The sequence below is a fragment of the Pteropus alecto genome, unplaced genomic scaffold, assembly GCF_000325575.1.
Source record: "Pteropus alecto unplaced genomic scaffold, ASM32557v1 scaffold313, whole genome shotgun sequence".
Lineage (NCBI taxonomy): Eukaryota > Metazoa > Chordata > Mammalia > Chiroptera > Pteropodidae > Pteropus > Pteropus alecto.
Window position 1 is genome coordinate 969,547 of NW_006434832.1, and position 16,839 is coordinate 986,385.

The window sequence follows — 16,839 nt, forward strand, 5'->3', positions numbered from 1 at the left end:
AACCTTTCCATCTGTCGTCAGGGACTTTCCACTCTACAGTGCCCCCGCCTCCACCTCCCGCCAGCACCCCGCCCCCCGCAGCTAGCCATTCCCTGCCATGTGCTCATTCTAGAGGAAGAGGAGCAGGCAGTGTGCAGGGGAATTCTAACAATCATCTTACTTAACCCTTGCAATCATGATCCTATGGGTAGCTGCTATCTCCCTTTTACAGATGACATAAACTCAAAGAGATTGAGCGGCAGAAGACCAAGTATTTATAGCGTGATTGGTCAAACAGCTCACTGACCCCAAGTCTGACTCCAGCCTATACTCTGGATCCACTAAGTCCATCAGCGTTATTCATTTAGAGCCCTGTAAATTAGAATTTCTATTAGTGTGACCTGATCTGGAAGAAAAAGGTTTACTAAGCTAATTACTAACGTAAAAATGATTACATCAACAGGGTCAGGCCTGGTTAGTACTTGGATAGGAGACCACCTAGGAAGACTGGGTGCTGTAGGCGTTAAAAAAAAAAAAAGCTTAAATCAAAATAATTATTAGACTTGGTATATTAACAAAAATGTTATCAAAATTTTATCTTATCGGTTTACTAAAGCAAGACTCTCTAGAAGTCTGTTCCTTAAAGTTTTATTGTGTTCTCAGTTTTTGAAATAAAAAGCAATTTTATTTCTTCTATTTTAAGATTTCCCCTCCACTTTATGGTCATTCTCCAGAATGACTTGACAATCACTACTAGTTCAGAGTAGTGAGAATGGCTAGAAATCTGGACCTTTTTCTGACACTGTGACCTTGGGCAAGATGTTTAACCTAAGCCTCAGTTTTTCATCTGTGAAATGGGAAGAACAGTAATAGTACCTACTTCATAGCTACTGTGAGGATTAAATAATCTACCTAAAGCCATTAGCATAATTTTTGGCTCATAGGTGCTCAGTAAACCATAGCAACTATTGTTATTTTCTCATTCCGGGCTGAGATGCTGTGGGAGCATCAACATAATCTCAACAGGCTGAAGTTGAACTTCACTCTCGCCATAGTGTGCCCCTTGTTCTCCAAAGGGCTTAGAGTTGTTCCTGATTCTTGCCCTGTCTCATCTAGACATTTACAACCCCTACCTCTGGACTAGACCATCCATCTCTTGAGAATTCAGGCCGCTATTGAGACCAGGAGAGGCAGCATGAGAGAGTGTGTGAATGACTGGGAGGAGAATTCCCATGGACACTGGGGATATGTGAAGGCCCCAGGGAGTTGCCATGACCCTGGGTCTCTTCCTAGAGCAGTGAGTGCTGGAGAGAGAGAAGAGATACATCAGCTGCTGGACAAATTTTCAGTGTTGAGAAGCCCTTTAGGACAGACACACAGGGCTGAGAGGGTAATCTAGGGAAGGAACAAAGGCCTGGGATGGATTGGGACTCTCCAGACTGCATTTCAATCTTACTCCATTTGCTTAGCAAGAAGGTACTTTTTCTTCTAATCGGGGGTGCCGTGACGGATCAGCAGTCCTAAACTTAAGAATCAATCCGGAGAGGGATTCAGCTTGGCCAGCCTCCTGGAAAGCAGGTTAGGAGTACAAACTTTGGAGCCAGCCAGACCTGGGTTCAGATCGCAACACTGCCATTTGCTAGCTGTGTACCCTTGGATAAGTCATTCAGTTCAGTTGCTTTGTTTATGAACAAACTGCTACTTATCGTATAGAATAGTTGAGAAGTTTGAAATGTAAATACCTAGAACAGAACAGGCACTAATGCTAGTCATTGTCATCTCTAACCAGAGTGAGCATTAACTCCTAGGTGGTATAAAGAACTCTGGAAAAGTGAGGGAAGTTCCAGTTGTTTCAAACTCCTGAACAAATCTCCTTGGTCCGGAAAGCATCCTTGAAGGGTTCAAGACCAAGACCAGAGAGCCTGCATCCCACAATCGGAACATTTATATCCCACATTGTTCATAAGAGTATTTGAGGCAGTATAACTCAAGGGAGAACCCAGCATCTCTACCCATCCTTGCCTCTATCTTCCCATCTCAGTTCTCCATATCAAACCCTCTCTGATCCGGCCACTTATGTCCATGGGAATTAAAAAATTAAATCTAGTTAAGGGCTCGCTTCTATTTGGTCTTTCATTACTCTCCAGTGCTTGGAGCCCAGCCTGAAACTCAGCAGATGGGGGGTTAAGACTGATGCCCTGTCCTATCTCCTCCCCTCTCCATTCCTGACTTCAAAGTCACCATAAAGCACAACACCGCTTCCCTGACCCCATAGTGGCAGCTCCATCATCAGCTCTCGGCCGGTTCAAAACAGCAGACGCTGAGCCCTGGCCCAGCTGCTGACAGTCCACTTTCTAGCCATCTCCTGGGGTAAGCACCAGCATCTAAGGACCTGTGGGGCCAATAGTCCTTGCTCCTCCAGGAGAGGAAAGGCAACTAGAAATAGAAGTTGCCTTAAGCAAGGAGTTGACTCATGGTTGGACTTAGAAAGCAGCCTATAGGCAGAACCCCTGGTTTAATGACCAGGACTATGGGGCTCTAATTTGTGATCAGAGCAGATATTTACAGGAGTTAGTAAGTAGAACAATAGGGATCACCAGCCCAGGGATGGAGGCAGGGGGTTGGTATTTGCTAAGTCACTGGCAAGAGATGGACCTGGAAATGGGAGCAACTCAGAGGCCATAATTTCTTTCGTTAGTATTAATATCCAAAATCTACGCCAAAGTATACACAAATCCACATCCAGTTATTTTAATGGCTGGCTCTGGTGATTGGATAACCATGCTGTAACACTGTCTGAGACAGCTCTGGCTCCCTGGAGTCAGATCCCACTCTGTAGCTCCCTTAGGAGCTACAAATGCAAGGCCAGTTGTGGAGGGAGGATGGGGGTGGTCCCAAGATTCAAGGCCTATTCCTCCCACCCTCATCTGTGGGTTTTTCCAGCTGCTTTTCTTGGCCCAAGGTTGACATTCATAGGGATACAGATGAGGGACGGGGAAACAGAAAACAGTGAAGTCAGAACGAGCTGGGGAAGAGGCAGATGTTAGGAAGAGATGGAGAAATGGGGCTAGTGGTCCAGCCCTCGGAGACAGGACACCTGGACATCTTTCCAAGTAGTGGTTGTGTTGGGCATGGTAAGAGATGGTCTTAGCAGGCGACTTCCTCCTTTCCACCCCAAACTAAGGAGCTTGGAGTTCTGATCGTGGGGTGCCTCCTTCTAGGGCTGGGCTGAAGCCTAGGAGGCCCAGCTGCTAACATCGGGGGCAGGACCATGTCTGCTAACAAAGGCTGGTGGGTGCCGCCCAAAGGTGAAGACAGTGTATCCGAGAAGTTCCTGAGGAAGACCAGAGAGTCTCCACTGGTGCCTATAGGTGAGTGGGAAAGGAAGGACTGGGGGATGGGGCGGGAGCTTTCTCTTAGAGAACATGTCTCCCAGTCCTTCCAAAGAATGAAGCAGAGAACACAAGTGGTCCTACCCACTGAACAACCAACATCTAGAAGAGGAGTGAAGCGACCAACAGCAGAGGTGCCAAGGGATAAAGGGACACTCCCGTACAATGAAATGATCCGGATGGGTAAAGGTGGTGAACAACTGAGTGCATAGGGTATGGAGAAACCAGGGGCATCAACACCGTCAGGAGGAAAGGAGCAGTTTGGGTTTCCCCAGGGCTTCTTTCCTCAAGGCCCTGGGAAAGGAGGAAGACAACTGTACCAGCATGTGGGAGCCAGCAACCTTTGAAGAGCCCAGAGCAGAGCTGATGGGGTTGGGGGGAGTCATGATGATGCGCTATTTGTGAGGAAGGGGAGTCATTGGAGGGAGGCAGTCACTTTGAAAACACCGTTTAGAGCAGTAGTCCCCAACCTTTTTGGCACCAGGGACCACTGCTCTTACGACTCTAATGTCTGATGATCTGAGATGGAGCTGGGATGGTGATGCTAGCGTCAGGGAGCAGCTGCAAATACAGATGAAGCTTCTCTAGCTCGCCCGCTGCTCACCTCCTGCTGTGTGGCCCAGTTCCTAACAGGCCGTGGTACCAGTCTGCAGCCTGGAGTTTGGGGACCCGATTTAGAGGAAATAACTCACTAAACCAATGATACCTACTCCCCCACCCCCATGAAGCACCAAAGCAGCTGTTTATCCCGATGCCTAACCTGCCTAGGTGAGGTATCTCTCATCGGGAGAAGAATGTGCTTAGTGGATGAGGCCCAGGGATCATGTTCTCTAACTACAGGCTTAGGAGGCTGCCTGGTGGTGGCAGCATACAGGATTTACCGGCTGAAGTCTCGTGGTTCCACCAAGATGTCTATTCACCTGATTCATACCCGAGTGGCAGCGCAGGCCTGTGCTGTGGGTGCAATCATGCTAGGTGAGTAGCTTGGTGGGGACATAGGAGAACGAGAGCCGAGTCCTGACAGTTAAGGGACCATGATTTCAGTCCTTGTTTCCTTTACAAGGCTCCTTTGTCGAGTTCTTGGTACTGAGACATTTTCAGGATGCCCTTTTAATCCCCTGGCCCAGGCCTGTGGGGATGGTGCACAGTCTGTCCTACAGGAGAGAAAAACCATGCAGCAGAACACATGCTGAATTTCTCTTCTTCTCTGGATCAAAAGGCAGACAGCTACTTAACTAGTTGTGTGACAGTAGAAAATCTCTTTTTCTCATCCTTGGTTTCCCCATGTGCAACAAAATAACCACCCTTGGCTTGCCTACCTCACGGGCTGCCATTAGGTTTCTGATGATTTCTGATAGAAATACCCGTGAAATGCTTTGTCAAACGGGTCATTTCCCCGGGCTGTGTGGTCAGGTGCTTGTAGCAGCTGTTGAGCTCTAGGGCAGGAAGATGAGCAGGGAAGCTGGACTCTCAAGGGACTGGCTGGAGACAGATCCCTAGGGCTCCAGTTGTTACTCCTCTCTGGGACACCTGAGAGAGTCAGAGGATGGGTGAAGCGTTCAATGCCAAGAGGTATTTTTCCTTCTCCCTTACACAGGTGCTCTGTATACAATGTACAGAGACTACATCAAGAGAACAGCACAGGACGCCGGGGAGAAGTAGGGCTCCTACAGCCGAGGCACGCAGATCGTCTCACAGTGATCTCTGGTATGCTTCTAATAAAGGAGTTTCTCAGAAAATCAACAATCTCTTCTTCAGCTGGGGGAGAGCAAAGTAAGGGACTGGTAGTGGCTGGTGGGGGACTTAGAGCAAATATTAGGTAATCAAAGAGTTCTAGCCCACAATTCCAAGGCAGGAGAGAATCTCACAGGGCAGAAGTGGACGTGCAGTAGACATCTGGTCCCAGGAACCCAACAATTCCCAAGCCGGCTCAGGCCCACACAGAGAGCATGGTACAGAGGGCAGGACACCAGGAGTGGGAGTAGGTCAGTGAGGAGGCCTCCATGCCCATGGGAACACTGAATCAAGGGGCAAGCATTCCTCTCACCACAGGCTGCTTCCCTGGGGACCCAGGCAGGAAGAAGGCTGCAGCTGGAAGCAGAGGCAGCGAAGCCTCATGGGAGACGACATACATTCAGAACCCAAGTGCTGGGACTAGACTGTACTAGAGGAAAGGGGGCAGGGAGGCGGGGATGAAAGAAGCAGAGCAAGGCAGAGGTCAGAATGTTCTGTTCACTTATAAACCACGTCTAAGGTCAAACTTGTAAAAAAAAATTTTTTCATGTAAATTCTGAGGATAGGACCCCTTGGGGTTAAACACGTTCATCCCCTTCTTCCCTGAGTCCAAGCTCCATTCTGTTCCCTGGGAATGAAGCCAGGCACAGGCTACAGAGGGAACCAGGAGGTCGAATGCGCCTCCCTCACTGGGCTCTGGCTTGGAGGCTCTTGGGTTGTTCGAGATGGCCACAGCAGTTCCCAGACACTCTCTGACAACATGGAGTCCAAGTCACTTGAGGTTTCAGCTTCCAGTCCAGGATACAGCCCACTGCAGGGAGCAAGAGTTGCCAGGAGTCCCGGCACTCACATGGGGTAATTGAGCACAACATCCTGCTTAGCGAGCTCCAGCAACATAGGATCATCGAAGAACTTGCTGATGCTCACGTCCTCACTTAGGCCCTGCAGAGGGTGGGGGCAAATGCAAGAATCAGCTCTGTTTAGTGGGGGCCATTTGACACCTGCACTTGAGTGGGAGGCTGGTGGGGGGGTGGAATGTCTGCCGAGCTGTTTCATGGCCTGCCTTTAGGTTATTGTCACTGGGGAGAAGGCCTCCCTTTCCCAGCTGGACTGGGCCCCAAGTCTGGTTGCCTGAGGCCTGTACGGAGTGCATCTTACTACACTGTATAATAAACTGCTCTTGGTCTTTGGGAGAAGGGTCCAAAAGGAAGGAAAGAAGAGAGATAAAACTCCCACTGAGACCCACTGAAGGCTGAGGGGTGGAGATGGGCCTGAGGGACACACACCTTCCTACGACGGGTTTTGATCATGAATTCCCGGGCCAAGTGAGGAGCTGGCTGTGGCTCCAAGGGGCGGATGACAATGCTCTTATCCAGAGGATCACCAGGAACGATCTGAAAGGCAAAGGCATTTTCGATGGTCCAGGCAGACCCCCAGTACATTTGGACCTGGAAGCAGGACTCTTCGAGGAGGTTGGAAATGAGTCATGACTGAAAGGGGAACATGTCAGAGGGAACTGGCCTTGTATAGGTGGGAGGCCAGGATGGGAGGCCAGGATGGCCAGCCTGTACCATTTTCTCACCTGCCAATGGTGAAACACAGACAAGGAAAAGGCCTGCCCCTGGGTGTGAGTCCGCAGATCAGTCTCAAAGCCAAAAGAATCAATGGCAGGGATGAAAGCTTTGATGGTGTAGAGAGGGGAGCCTGGGATGGGTGCGTCCTGAGTCACGTGCCCCCTGAGACAGAACAACAAAGGCTGAGTTCCTAGTCCTACAGAGGCCAAAAGCAGAGAAACAATCTGCCCCCAAATATATCCCAACCCAGAACTACCATTGGAGAAATAACAACTGTAAATGCACTACGGATGGCAGAAAGGGCTGGAGCTCTCAGTGTAATTCCCGGCAGAGGTCAAAGGGGCAGTGATCTCTGGGCCAGATGAGAACATCGATGGGCAAGGCTTTATAGACATTGCCATCACTGACATACTGCATCACTTTCCTCAGGAACTCTCTGAGGAGGGGGCCCAAGAATCTCAAATTTTAATCTGCAGGAAAGCTGGGGATTTCCTCATTCCTATTCCTATTCCTACTTCCTTCTGAAAAATCAGCTCGTTAGCTTTCAGAAGTGGAGAGGGCAGGGAGGCTGATCCCTCCACGGTAGTGGAGTGACTTCCTGCTCTGCTCTTGTTCTCTGCGCTCTCCCTAATGTGCTTGGGGCTGCTTACCTGCGCCTGGCCAGGACAGTATAAACAGCAGAGACACAATCTGCAGGGGCCTGGACCTCTACAAAGTAGTAAGGTTCCATCAGACGAGGAGTGGCCTACAACAGAGCAACAAGAAAGGGTTCCTCAGCTTGGGGAAGGCTGAGGACCGAAAACCTGGATAAAGGGAAGGCTGAGGGGCTGGGCTTGCCTATGTCCTGGCGCAGCACAGCCCCACTCACCATGAGGAAGGCAGAATAGACGACTCTCCTGGCCGTGGGGATGATTTGGCCGCCGCCCCGGTGCAGGGGCTCCTGGGCAACCACTGCATCTAGGATCTTAAACTTGACGTTTCGAATCACTGAAAAGGAGATGGGGCAGCTGACTGGGTGATTCTGGTGCTAATCAAGGGCCCAGGGGCAGAGCAGCAAGGAGCCTCTTGCAGCCCTGCAGTTATCTTGCAGCCACAAAAAATAAGGTACAAAATTGCCCTACAGATGGGTGTTCTGATAGGGTACCCAAGGCCTGTAGCAAAAAGGTCAGAAGTTAACCCTATGTTCATTGTGTTTGTTTCAGGCCATGCTCAACATCATAAGCTCCCATAGAAGTTTTTGCCTGCCTCTTTTGCAGACATTTAATTATTTTTGGATATAGAATAAGTTCTAGAAATTGCATATTTGTTTCCGTCACGTCCAATTCTGGTCTATAAACCACTCCTATCCTCCTCTTGATACATCTTGGCAAACACATTTCTTCTCAGGAATGAGGAACAACTAACTGTCAATTTAAAAATGACTTCATTTCCAGGGTGTATGAAGTGGTAGTAACAGGATAGGGAGGGAGAAGGGAGGAAGATGGCCCAGGACGTAGGATGGCCCTGTGCCCCAAGCTGCTTCTCCTGCCAGGTCCCAAAGATGATGCCATCATACCTTATACACCCGGATGCGATGACCCTATAGGACTAAGGTGGGGGAGGTGGAGAAACTGGTAGACTTACATTCATCACAGAGGGGTCCCTCCCTGGTTCCCCACTGGAAACCTTGAACGATGCTGTCTTTCACTGAGCCAAGAAGAGCCTTGTCCACCTGCATGAGACATAAGGGCCCTTTAGCAGTGACCCTGGCAATAGCCAAAGCATTTAGTGGGAGGAGAAGGTAGGTACACTAGTGAAAGGATAGTCTTCTTCAACAGAAGACACAAGATACTTTGAGGGAAAAAAAGAACACTTTGTAGTTTCTTCCACTTGAGCTACGACCACCATGTGGCTCCCATCAGTTCTGCTGTACCTCAGAGGGCAGAGTATCATCCACCAGGATGTTGGGGCCAGTGGCATCAGGGCCAAAAGCCCAGATGGAACGAGCAGCCAGCAGATCCCAATCGTATTTGGTCTGGAAGAACTCTCCCAGCTTCTTCCTGGGAGAAGAGACAATGGAGGGCTCAGCCGGCTCTGTGATTGCTGGCTCCTGGGGCCACAAATCCTGCCTTTCTGGAGGGCAGTCACCTCAGCCCACCCACACCGTGCCCAGGATGGTAGAAAAGCAGGAGATAAAATCACTTCTCAGAAGGATGTGTGGTATGAGAAACCTGGCAGGTAAGCTGCGGCGCCCACCTTCCTTCAGCCCTGGAATCAGAGGCATGTTCTCACCTGTTCCATGTGATCTGTACCACCTCGTTCTCGATGTCCTCAGCGAGTCCCTTCTCGAGAGGCTCAGCAATCATGGTGATCTTGTTCCTAGTGAGAAAAGAAAGAAGAAATGAGGCAGGTTAGCAGGACTAGCACACTAAAAAAAGGGTGACAAAGGGATCAGCTAAGGCAGTGACATCGGTGAAAGCCACAGGGGCATAGTAGAGCCAAAAGGGCTTATTTTCTGTCTTCTTTCATTTGAATCTACTGTTCTTTAAAAAAAGTAAGGTTTGGGGCAACATTTTAAAATAGTCATATTATATAGAAAGGAAAAGTGGTAACTGTGAAAGTCAGCCTGAAATAGAAAGTCTTAGGGCAAAGGATTCCATAGTAGCGTGTCCAAAGCCATAATGGGTCACAAGCCGGGGCGAAAACTCAAGTATCCTAAACACCCCCATCCCACGACTTTGAGATCCCTGTTTCCTCAGTGTCTGTGACTGCGGTGGAGTTGGTGGGGAGGGGAGAGTGCCCTGTCAGTCCCAGGGCCGCTGTGATCCCCAGCTTACTTCTTATTGGGTGTTTCAGCAAAGCATTTGAGGGAGGACGTTTCCACCACTGTCTCACAAAAGGTGACAACGGGGTCAGCCACCTGGGAAACAAGATAAATTACTAAGCGAGTTCTAATTTTGTTGGAAGGACAACCTTCTGCCAAAGGGAATTCTCAGGGCCCCTGACACTACCTCTGGGAGGTCCTGTGAGAATTGGCATTAGTGACAAGTAGAACAGTAGGCTAAAAGCCTGTACCCTCACTAAGATACCCGAGACAACTTAGTGTAGTGCAGCATTTATGTTCCGGAGCCCAGAGTACATGGGGATCAAATTCAGGCCTAAATTATAGTCCCCCAAGGTATCTTTTTAACATCCGTTCGGCCGTCCCACCACCACTCACTGAATTAGCTCTTCGGGTGTGTCAGAGCTGGTACTAGAGACTGACGGAGAGTATCTGTTCCCTTCTCAACCCATAATGTTTGGGTAGCACAGTTCCTCCCTGACCTCCCACAAGGCCTGCGCCCAAGAAACTCAGCTTCTTTCTTCTATAGCACCAGTCTGGGCACATCGGCAGAAGAGTCTGGAAGGGTACTTGAAGGGAAAATGTGTGTCTCAACTGGAAAACTGAGGCCATGCAATGGCCAGTTTAATCGAGGGGCTACGTCAGCACTTGACAACGAATCCAGGGGAGCCAGGCTCCACTTGCTTCTTGAAACCATCCACTCTGAGCCTTAATCACCATAGACGGGTTAATTGTGCAACTATATTTTTCAACAAATGACTGAGATTAACTTTGATTTGGAAGCCTTGACTTTATACATACATATATATATATATATATATATCTCACACTGAGAATAACCTTGCAGAAAAGGACAAACCAGATCTCAAATACCTCTCCATTCTGAGGGAGCAACAAATCATGCTTTTCTCAAACAGGATCTCCTCTCCTAGTGCACCCCATTTTCCTGGACCTTCCAGGGGAATCAAAGGTTTGGCTGCTTGTAAAATCAGTCTGGAGCTATGAGCCAAGCCCCTGGCCAGGCAAGTACTCAGGAAAAGGGCCATTGCTCTACCTTGATGTCTATTTCTGAGTACATCTTCCGCAAATCGTGCATCACACAGTCCAGGTAGAGCTCCCCAGTACCCAGAATCACGTGCTCGCCAGATTCTTCCACCTGAAACACAAAAGCCCTGGGGGTCATGGCCTGGACTTTCTTGTGCCAGCAACAACAGACAGAAACAGAATCAAGGCTAGAACTCAAAAGGAGGTGCCCAAAGCCACTATCAGAAACAGCCACTGCTCAGCATCAGTTCCAGCCTCTTCAAGGAGGATCAGTGGGAAGAAGCAACCTATGAGTCAGTCCTCAAGAAATCTGGATCACTCAGCACTGTGCCACTGAGTATAAGGTCACCAACTTAATTTCCATCTTAGCCATTTAGGGAAAACCCTGCCCTCCGTCTGGGCACAAGCTGACCTTTTAGTCCTGGTAAACTACATAGAAAGGTATGTTTGTGGGCTGAAGGGTGCAGAAGGGTCAGAGTCACTCACTTTTCCTTCTGTATGTCCTGGAAAATCAATGCAAAGTGAACTCCAAGGAAAATCTCTTCCCTATCTAGACACGTGTGGAAGATGCATATGCTTGTTTGTGCCCCCCACCCGATGGCTCTCATTCTGCCTTCAAATGACAGTGACGGACAGGGATTAACTCCTGATACAGGCTGCTGGAAGCAGCAGATCAGAGATACCAGATGGACGAGAAGATGTGGGCAGCACAGACCACTTAGCTGAGCAAGTAGGGCTGGACAGCTGCTGCAGGCCACAGACCTACCTTGGTGGTGAGGGATGGATAGCTCTTGTTGACCTTGCGCAGACCGTCCAGCATCTTGGGCAGCTCTGAGGGGTTGATTGGCTCCACCGCAATCTTGATAACAGATGTGGTGTTGAATTTCAAGGGCCGGAAAATCTGCGCCTGAGATCCAAAATGTAGAGGCGTGAGGGCATCTGGCCAGAGTAGGCACAGAAGGTACAGAGGTAAGAGAGGAGCTGAGGACTTGCTTAGGAGCAGACTATTCTCCAACTAGTAGCCACAGGGCTGCTTGGAGGCAACCTGAAGGGCCATTTATTCCCATGGTTTTTGGCAGAACAAAGAGACGAGCGAAAGAATAAAAGGAACTCCTCTTAATTCCCAGCACCTGAGCTGAGTACAGGGAGACTGCAGGAGGGTCAGGTCTCAAAGGCTGAGGCTGTGCTGAGGCCTGGAACCAGGAAGTGGCAGTGACTCCAGGTTAGTCCCCTGCAAGGTCTGCTGCTTGTTGCTCCCAAGTACCATGGTTCCTGTGACCCTCTAGCTTAAGCCAGTCAAGCTACCTCTTCAGAAACTCTACCTCCTCATTGCCTCGAGGTTCAGTTATGGTCGCTGTCTTCACGATTGGCTGATCGACACCTTCAATCAGAACCCAGTTGCCAGCAGGAACACGGTTCACCTCAATGTGGTACCTGAAGCAACATCCAACAAGCAGCAATGGAACTTGGGTGGAACATTCATTCCATAAAAATGTACTCAGAGCCAGGGTGAGCCAAACAGATACATTCTAGCAGATGAGGGATGCAGTAATCAATTATATAACCACATATATATGTAGTTACAAAGTGATAAGTACCATGAAAAGAAAAGTGCAAGGTATTATAAGAGGACAAGACAAGACGATCTAGCTTAGTTGTGTGTTGGAGGTAAGTAAGCCGATGCGAAAGGTGTAGGATGTAAGGAGATGCCAAAAGCACCACAGAAGATAGACACTGCAACTCTTCCAGCTCTTCCAGCTCTTCGATTTTCTTCTGCCCTCCAGTGACTGGATGGATTTGGAGGAGGGAATTGGCCCTCCGTGAGGTGCAGCACCCATATCATGCCCCCATTCTGAGATGCCAAACTTAAGAGCTGACGAGCGGCTCAGAGGCCCAAGCTAAGTCTGATTCTGCAGATGGGGATGCTATAAGAGATCCAGCAAAGTCACCGCTCTTGGCCGAAGAATAGGCAGTGGAGGTGGGAAACAATTTCTTTGGGTAAGAAACATAAAGGTTATGACTTAAAGAACACAGAAGAGAAAGAGGGGCTTAGATGAGTGAAAACAGAAATGCTGCTACGAAAGTTCATATAAGCCATCCAAATGTAAGGTAAGGCTCTGGGCATTATCCTAACAGTAGCTGTCTTTGGACCTACTAACGTTGGGTAGTAAGAACTAGAAGTCGATAGATCTGCTGAGGGAGGGTCACCGTGGCCCCTACTGAAGGGAGTTAGCAGCTATTATGTTTCCAGGGAAGACCACCCGTTCCAGTCTCTTGGGGCCGTTCTAGTACAGAGGCCAGGGCAGAGCCCCTAGTGGCTCTGGTTGGCAGTACCTGGCCACGGAGATCCAAAGGCGGCCCACAGTGCATATCTGGGAGTCTTCCTCATCCTCCAGGGTGTAGTTCTCACCCAGCACTTTCACAGGCTGCCCAGCATGGATGGTGCCACTTAGCACTCGACCAAAGGCATGAAATTGAACTCCATCATCTGTGCTGTACATCTTGGTAGTATGGCACATCAGGGGACCCTGGAGGAGGGGACAGAACACAACCTCAACCACACATACTCTCTGGATAAGTACCACTGTCTCCACTTCCCTTGCCAGGAATGACACGAGTTCTATGAGGAAGTGGCCCAGACCTACAGGAAGATGCAGCGATATCCTGGGAAAATTCCAACCACATTCTCCCTCCTGCTTGGTTAATAGGTGTCAATGTCATAGGGAAAAAAATTTGGTTCCTTTTTTCTGGGGGGAATGAGGGAAAAAGGAAGGAGAAGCAAGTTTAAGGTGGCAGACTGGCACTGTTAACTTGCGAGATTATAAGACTAACTTGCTCCAAATTTCCTCTGAAGATGTAACTCACAGTTGGTTGTATGTTTATGGCAAGAAACTAGACTGTCTAAGAATGGCTGGGAAAGAGATTTTTAAAGGCTGGGAGTGACTAGATGAGCAACCATTTGCTGAATCTTTACTATCCGTCAGGCACCACGCTATATGCAACTGTAACTTTTTTTTTTAGGCGAGGCATCCCTTTGTTGACTTCACAGATTGCAAGGACCTTGTCAGCTAACGATCCCCTATTTTTTAAAATTTTTATGCCTATAGCACCTGGTCTTCCTAGGTGGTCTCCTATCCAAGTACTAACCAGGCCTGACCCTGCTTAGCTTTTGAGATCATATGGGATCAGGCTTATTCAGGGTGGCATGGCCGTAGAGAATACTTTCTTGATCTTACTTAATTTCCGTAATGACCACACATATATTATCAGCCTCATTTCACAAACCAAGACACTTAGACTCAGAAAGATCAAATAATGTTCCCAAGATCATACCACTGGTAGCGGTAACATCAGGCTTTGAATTCGGGTCTGCCTATGCTCCTGGGAAGGGCCATGCAAGGAAGGGGAAGAAGGCATTACCCTTATGCCCAGAAAACAGTATCCCCACGTAGGGGAGGGCAAAAATCAGAACTGGAGGCCATGTCTCCTTACATCGGGGTCACAGTCGCTCATGGCTTCACCGAGGTCGGAGTCCACACCGCCGGTGTAGGTGTGCTCAATCTTGGACTTGGCACCCACCTTTGGAGAGGGGATATGCTGTACACACATGTCCACAAAGCCTGTGGAGGAAGAGCAAGCCATTACCCTATGCTCTCACAGGGAAAAGTGAGAGGTGGGTTACTCATCCACTCATGCTGGTCAGAAAGCTAAAAGGGAGAGGACTGACTTTCTGCTCTAAAAGCTATGATACTATGATTCTGGGGGGGAAATGATACCCCATTTCCTGGGAGTATGCTGCTAAAAGGCTGGGGTTACACCGATGCCAGGAAGAACAAGAAGGTCTCAGCAGTTCCTTGGAACTCAGCTAATAAAAATTTTCAGGTCTATCAATCCATGACCTGTTATTGAACGTAAGCACTTACTGAGCACTTACACAGAACCACGTACCCATCTCTTTCTAGATCTACTTAGAATAATCCCCGAATTGACTCTTCCCCGGTGGCAAACACTCCATATATTTCTGTTCAATAAGTTATCCTGTTTTTCTAATAGCCAATAAGCCATACAAGGGAGCACCTCCACTGGCACCTTGGGGCAGGTATGTCTGCTTTTATGTCAGATTGATGGCCAGCCAGGAATGAACTTCTAAAATTATGTACTTTGGAGATTCAGTCACTTAAATCTCACTAGACTCAGAATTGAGAGATTGCTGAATGGGCCCCTAAGCCATCGCCTTTTCCACCTGCATTCCTTTACAGATGAGAAATTAGAATCACAGAAGAACTAGGTGGCTGGCCTAGGGTCACCCCATGGAAGGGCCAGGACCAGAGAAGGATCAAGACTCAGGTCTTTTCTCAACCAGACCAGGGTTTGTTCTACTATATCACTTGCCTTCTATGTAACTAAAATACAGGAGAGAGGAGCTCAAGGGAACGAGAAATTTGAGTCTACAACATGTTTCCCAAGTCTCAGCCTGGTGCTTTTCCCACTGTTTCACATCACCCACGAGTCCACCTTCTAGACTACCTGGCAAAACCACCAGAACCTCAGAATCTGTTTCCCCATCTCCTCTTTTTGCACGCTCCTTCTGGTAGGGAAATGTAATTGCTTTTGTTTCTCAAGATAGAATTCTTGGTACCATCCACTAAGGAAAACACCTAGGAAAAAACCCAGGTATTCTGTATCCCAACCTGCAGTTTATTTAAAAGCCTCAGATCTCTGACTGCCACTGTGGAGTAAAGTTTCACATGACACACATGGCAGGACATAATGATGGTGATGTCAAGGGGGCCATGAGCTCTTTTTTACCTGTGAACTCGCCAAAGAACTTTTTACAGACCAGCCTGAGCAGGGGACGGATGTTCAACTTCAGCTCCTCTTTGGTCAGGTGGATGCCAAGCTCATCTAGGGTCCTCGGGAGGCTGGTGTCCACATCACCAACAACCTGTGATGGTACCAGACACCACGTCAGCTGTAGTGACAGCCCCACTGTGGTGCTATGGAGGAGGACAAGGGAAGGCCAATAGGAAATTTGAAGGGTCACTGCACTAGGTTCATGTCTATGGGGAGAGCTTTTGGCAAGGACAACAATTTGGTTTCAGGGAAATCTTTGATACCTATTCTTCAAAGCCACTCTGGGCGAAGCACGCTTGGTTAAATGCTCACACCAGCTAATAAACCTGGTACTCTGAAGTGGACTGCTGTCAGTGCTGCCCCCTGGTGTCTGAAAAGCAGCATCTCATCCCACTCAAAATCCCTTACGCTTCTTTGCCTATTTAGAGAATTCTCCTATTTAGAGGATCATTGCACTAGAAGGAACCAAAAATGGTCACCTAGCAGTCCATCTGCTGTCAGGGCAGGGCCAACCTAAATTGTCCTCAGCAGACTCAAGGTCTCTACTGAGACAGGTTCTATAAATTTCTTTTATTAATCCATTCCAGTCTGACACAAGATACTAAGTATTTTGTATTTTTTAGCGCTAATAAATTTTAATCATGTTATTTTGTCTTGTTGCTAAGTTTTACTATTTTTTTTTTTTTTAGGCGAGGCAACCCTTGGTTGACTTCACAGACTGCAAGGACTTTGTCAGCTTACAATCCCTTATTTTTCTAGGCCTATAGCACCTGGTCTTCCTAGGTGGTCTCCCATCCAAGTACTAACCAGGTCTGACCCTGCTTAGCTTCCAAGATCAGACGGGATTGGGCTTGTTCAGGGTGGCATGGCCATAGACTAGTTTTACTATTTTGTCAGCTGGAATGGCCACACACATTTCATGTATATGCATGTGTTCACTGTGCACAGTGCTTATTAAACACTTACATATTTTATAATTGTCTTAAGAGAAAAGTCTGTATGAAAATTCCTGTACAACATTATTACCCTTTCAGTTCTACCTTTTAGGTAGCACAAATCCATACAAATGCAATGTTATACTCTTTTCTTTGGAGCATCCCACATATTTTATATCCTTACCACTGTCTGATGCAACCTGTTCCTACTGACAAACATCATGTGCCCAGAACAGTCATTAAAACCAAGTTCACGTCGCCTTTCTTTTAATGGCTGCAAAATACTTCATTTTATGGTGTGTACCGAAATGCATTTAAACAATTCTCATTGATAAACATTTAACTTATTTCCAGATTTTTTTTCTTTTCCTATATATATGGTATAACAAATAAACATACATGCACAATTACATCTGTAGTTTAATCCTCATAAGTGAAATCATCAGTTCTCGAGTGTCACATTCTTTTGAACAGTCAAATCTTTACACAAAATTTCTTTAGGTTGT

The 16,839-nt window shown here is 47.9% G+C and overlaps 2 protein-coding genes, 1 non-coding gene and 1 pseudogene across 5 annotated transcripts in view; 1 reads left to right on the top strand and 3 right to left on the bottom strand.

The window, feature by feature from the left end:
- The first annotated feature begins 624 nt into the window (after positions 1-624).
- Positions 625-5,450, top strand: HIGD1B (HIG1 hypoxia inducible domain family member 1B). Its single transcript, XM_006910137.3, has 3 exons — positions 625-3,350; positions 4,212-4,346; positions 4,969-5,450. Exons 1-3 carry the CDS (start codon positions 3,251-3,253, stop codon positions 5,031-5,033), a joined length of 300 nt encoding a protein of 99 aa, XP_006910199.1. The 5' UTR covers positions 625-3,250; the 3' UTR covers positions 5,034-5,450.
- Positions 5,451-5,621: 171 nt separating this feature from the next.
- EFTUD2 (elongation factor Tu GTP binding domain containing 2) overlaps positions 5,622-16,839 on the bottom strand; it is a 33,872-nt gene continuing 22,654 nt past the window's right edge. For all 3 annotated transcript variants that reach the window (XM_006910138.3, XM_006910139.3, XM_025045601.1), the window contains exons 14-28: positions 15,354-15,489; positions 14,037-14,164; positions 12,879-13,072; positions 11,867-11,978; positions 11,311-11,451; positions 10,555-10,656; positions 9,496-9,578; positions 8,951-9,037; positions 8,592-8,718; positions 8,303-8,390; positions 7,548-7,666; positions 7,330-7,424; positions 6,688-6,841; positions 6,392-6,499; positions 5,622-6,047 (exon numbers count right to left, since the gene is read on the bottom strand). In XM_006910138.3, coding sequence (XP_006910200.1) covers positions 5,952-6,047; positions 6,392-6,499; positions 6,688-6,841; positions 7,330-7,424; positions 7,548-7,666; positions 8,303-8,390; positions 8,592-8,718; positions 8,951-9,037; positions 9,496-9,578; positions 10,555-10,656; positions 11,311-11,451; positions 11,867-11,978; positions 12,879-13,072; positions 14,037-14,164; positions 15,354-15,489 — 1,770 coding nt within the window. In that variant the 3' untranslated portion in view covers positions 5,622-5,951. The remainder of the gene's footprint in view (positions 6,048-6,391; positions 6,500-6,687; positions 6,842-7,329; positions 7,425-7,547; positions 7,667-8,302; positions 8,391-8,591; positions 8,719-8,950; positions 9,038-9,495; positions 9,579-10,554; positions 10,657-11,310; positions 11,452-11,866; positions 11,979-12,878; positions 13,073-14,036; positions 14,165-15,353; positions 15,490-16,839) is intronic.
- Positions 13,643-13,761, bottom strand: LOC112478450 (annotated as a pseudogene).
- On the bottom strand, positions 16,157-16,275 carry LOC112478444. Its single transcript, XR_003045835.1, has one exon. It is a non-coding gene; the product is annotated as a 5S ribosomal RNA (ribosomal RNA).

Excerpts from the sequence above, each read along its gene's own strand:
- HIGD1B (XM_006910137.3), top strand. The coding sequence starts at position 3,251 with ATGTCTGCTAACAAAGGCTGGTGGGTGCCGCCCAAAGGTGAAGACAGT. Across the intron at positions 3,351-4,211 it reads GTCTCCACTGGTGCCTATAG|GCTTAGGAGGCTGCCTGGTG; the intron begins GTGAGTGGGAAA and ends CTCTAACTACAG. Across the intron at positions 4,347-4,968 it reads TGTGGGTGCAATCATGCTAG|GTGCTCTGTATACAATGTAC; the intron begins GTGAGTAGCTTG and ends TCCCTTACACAG.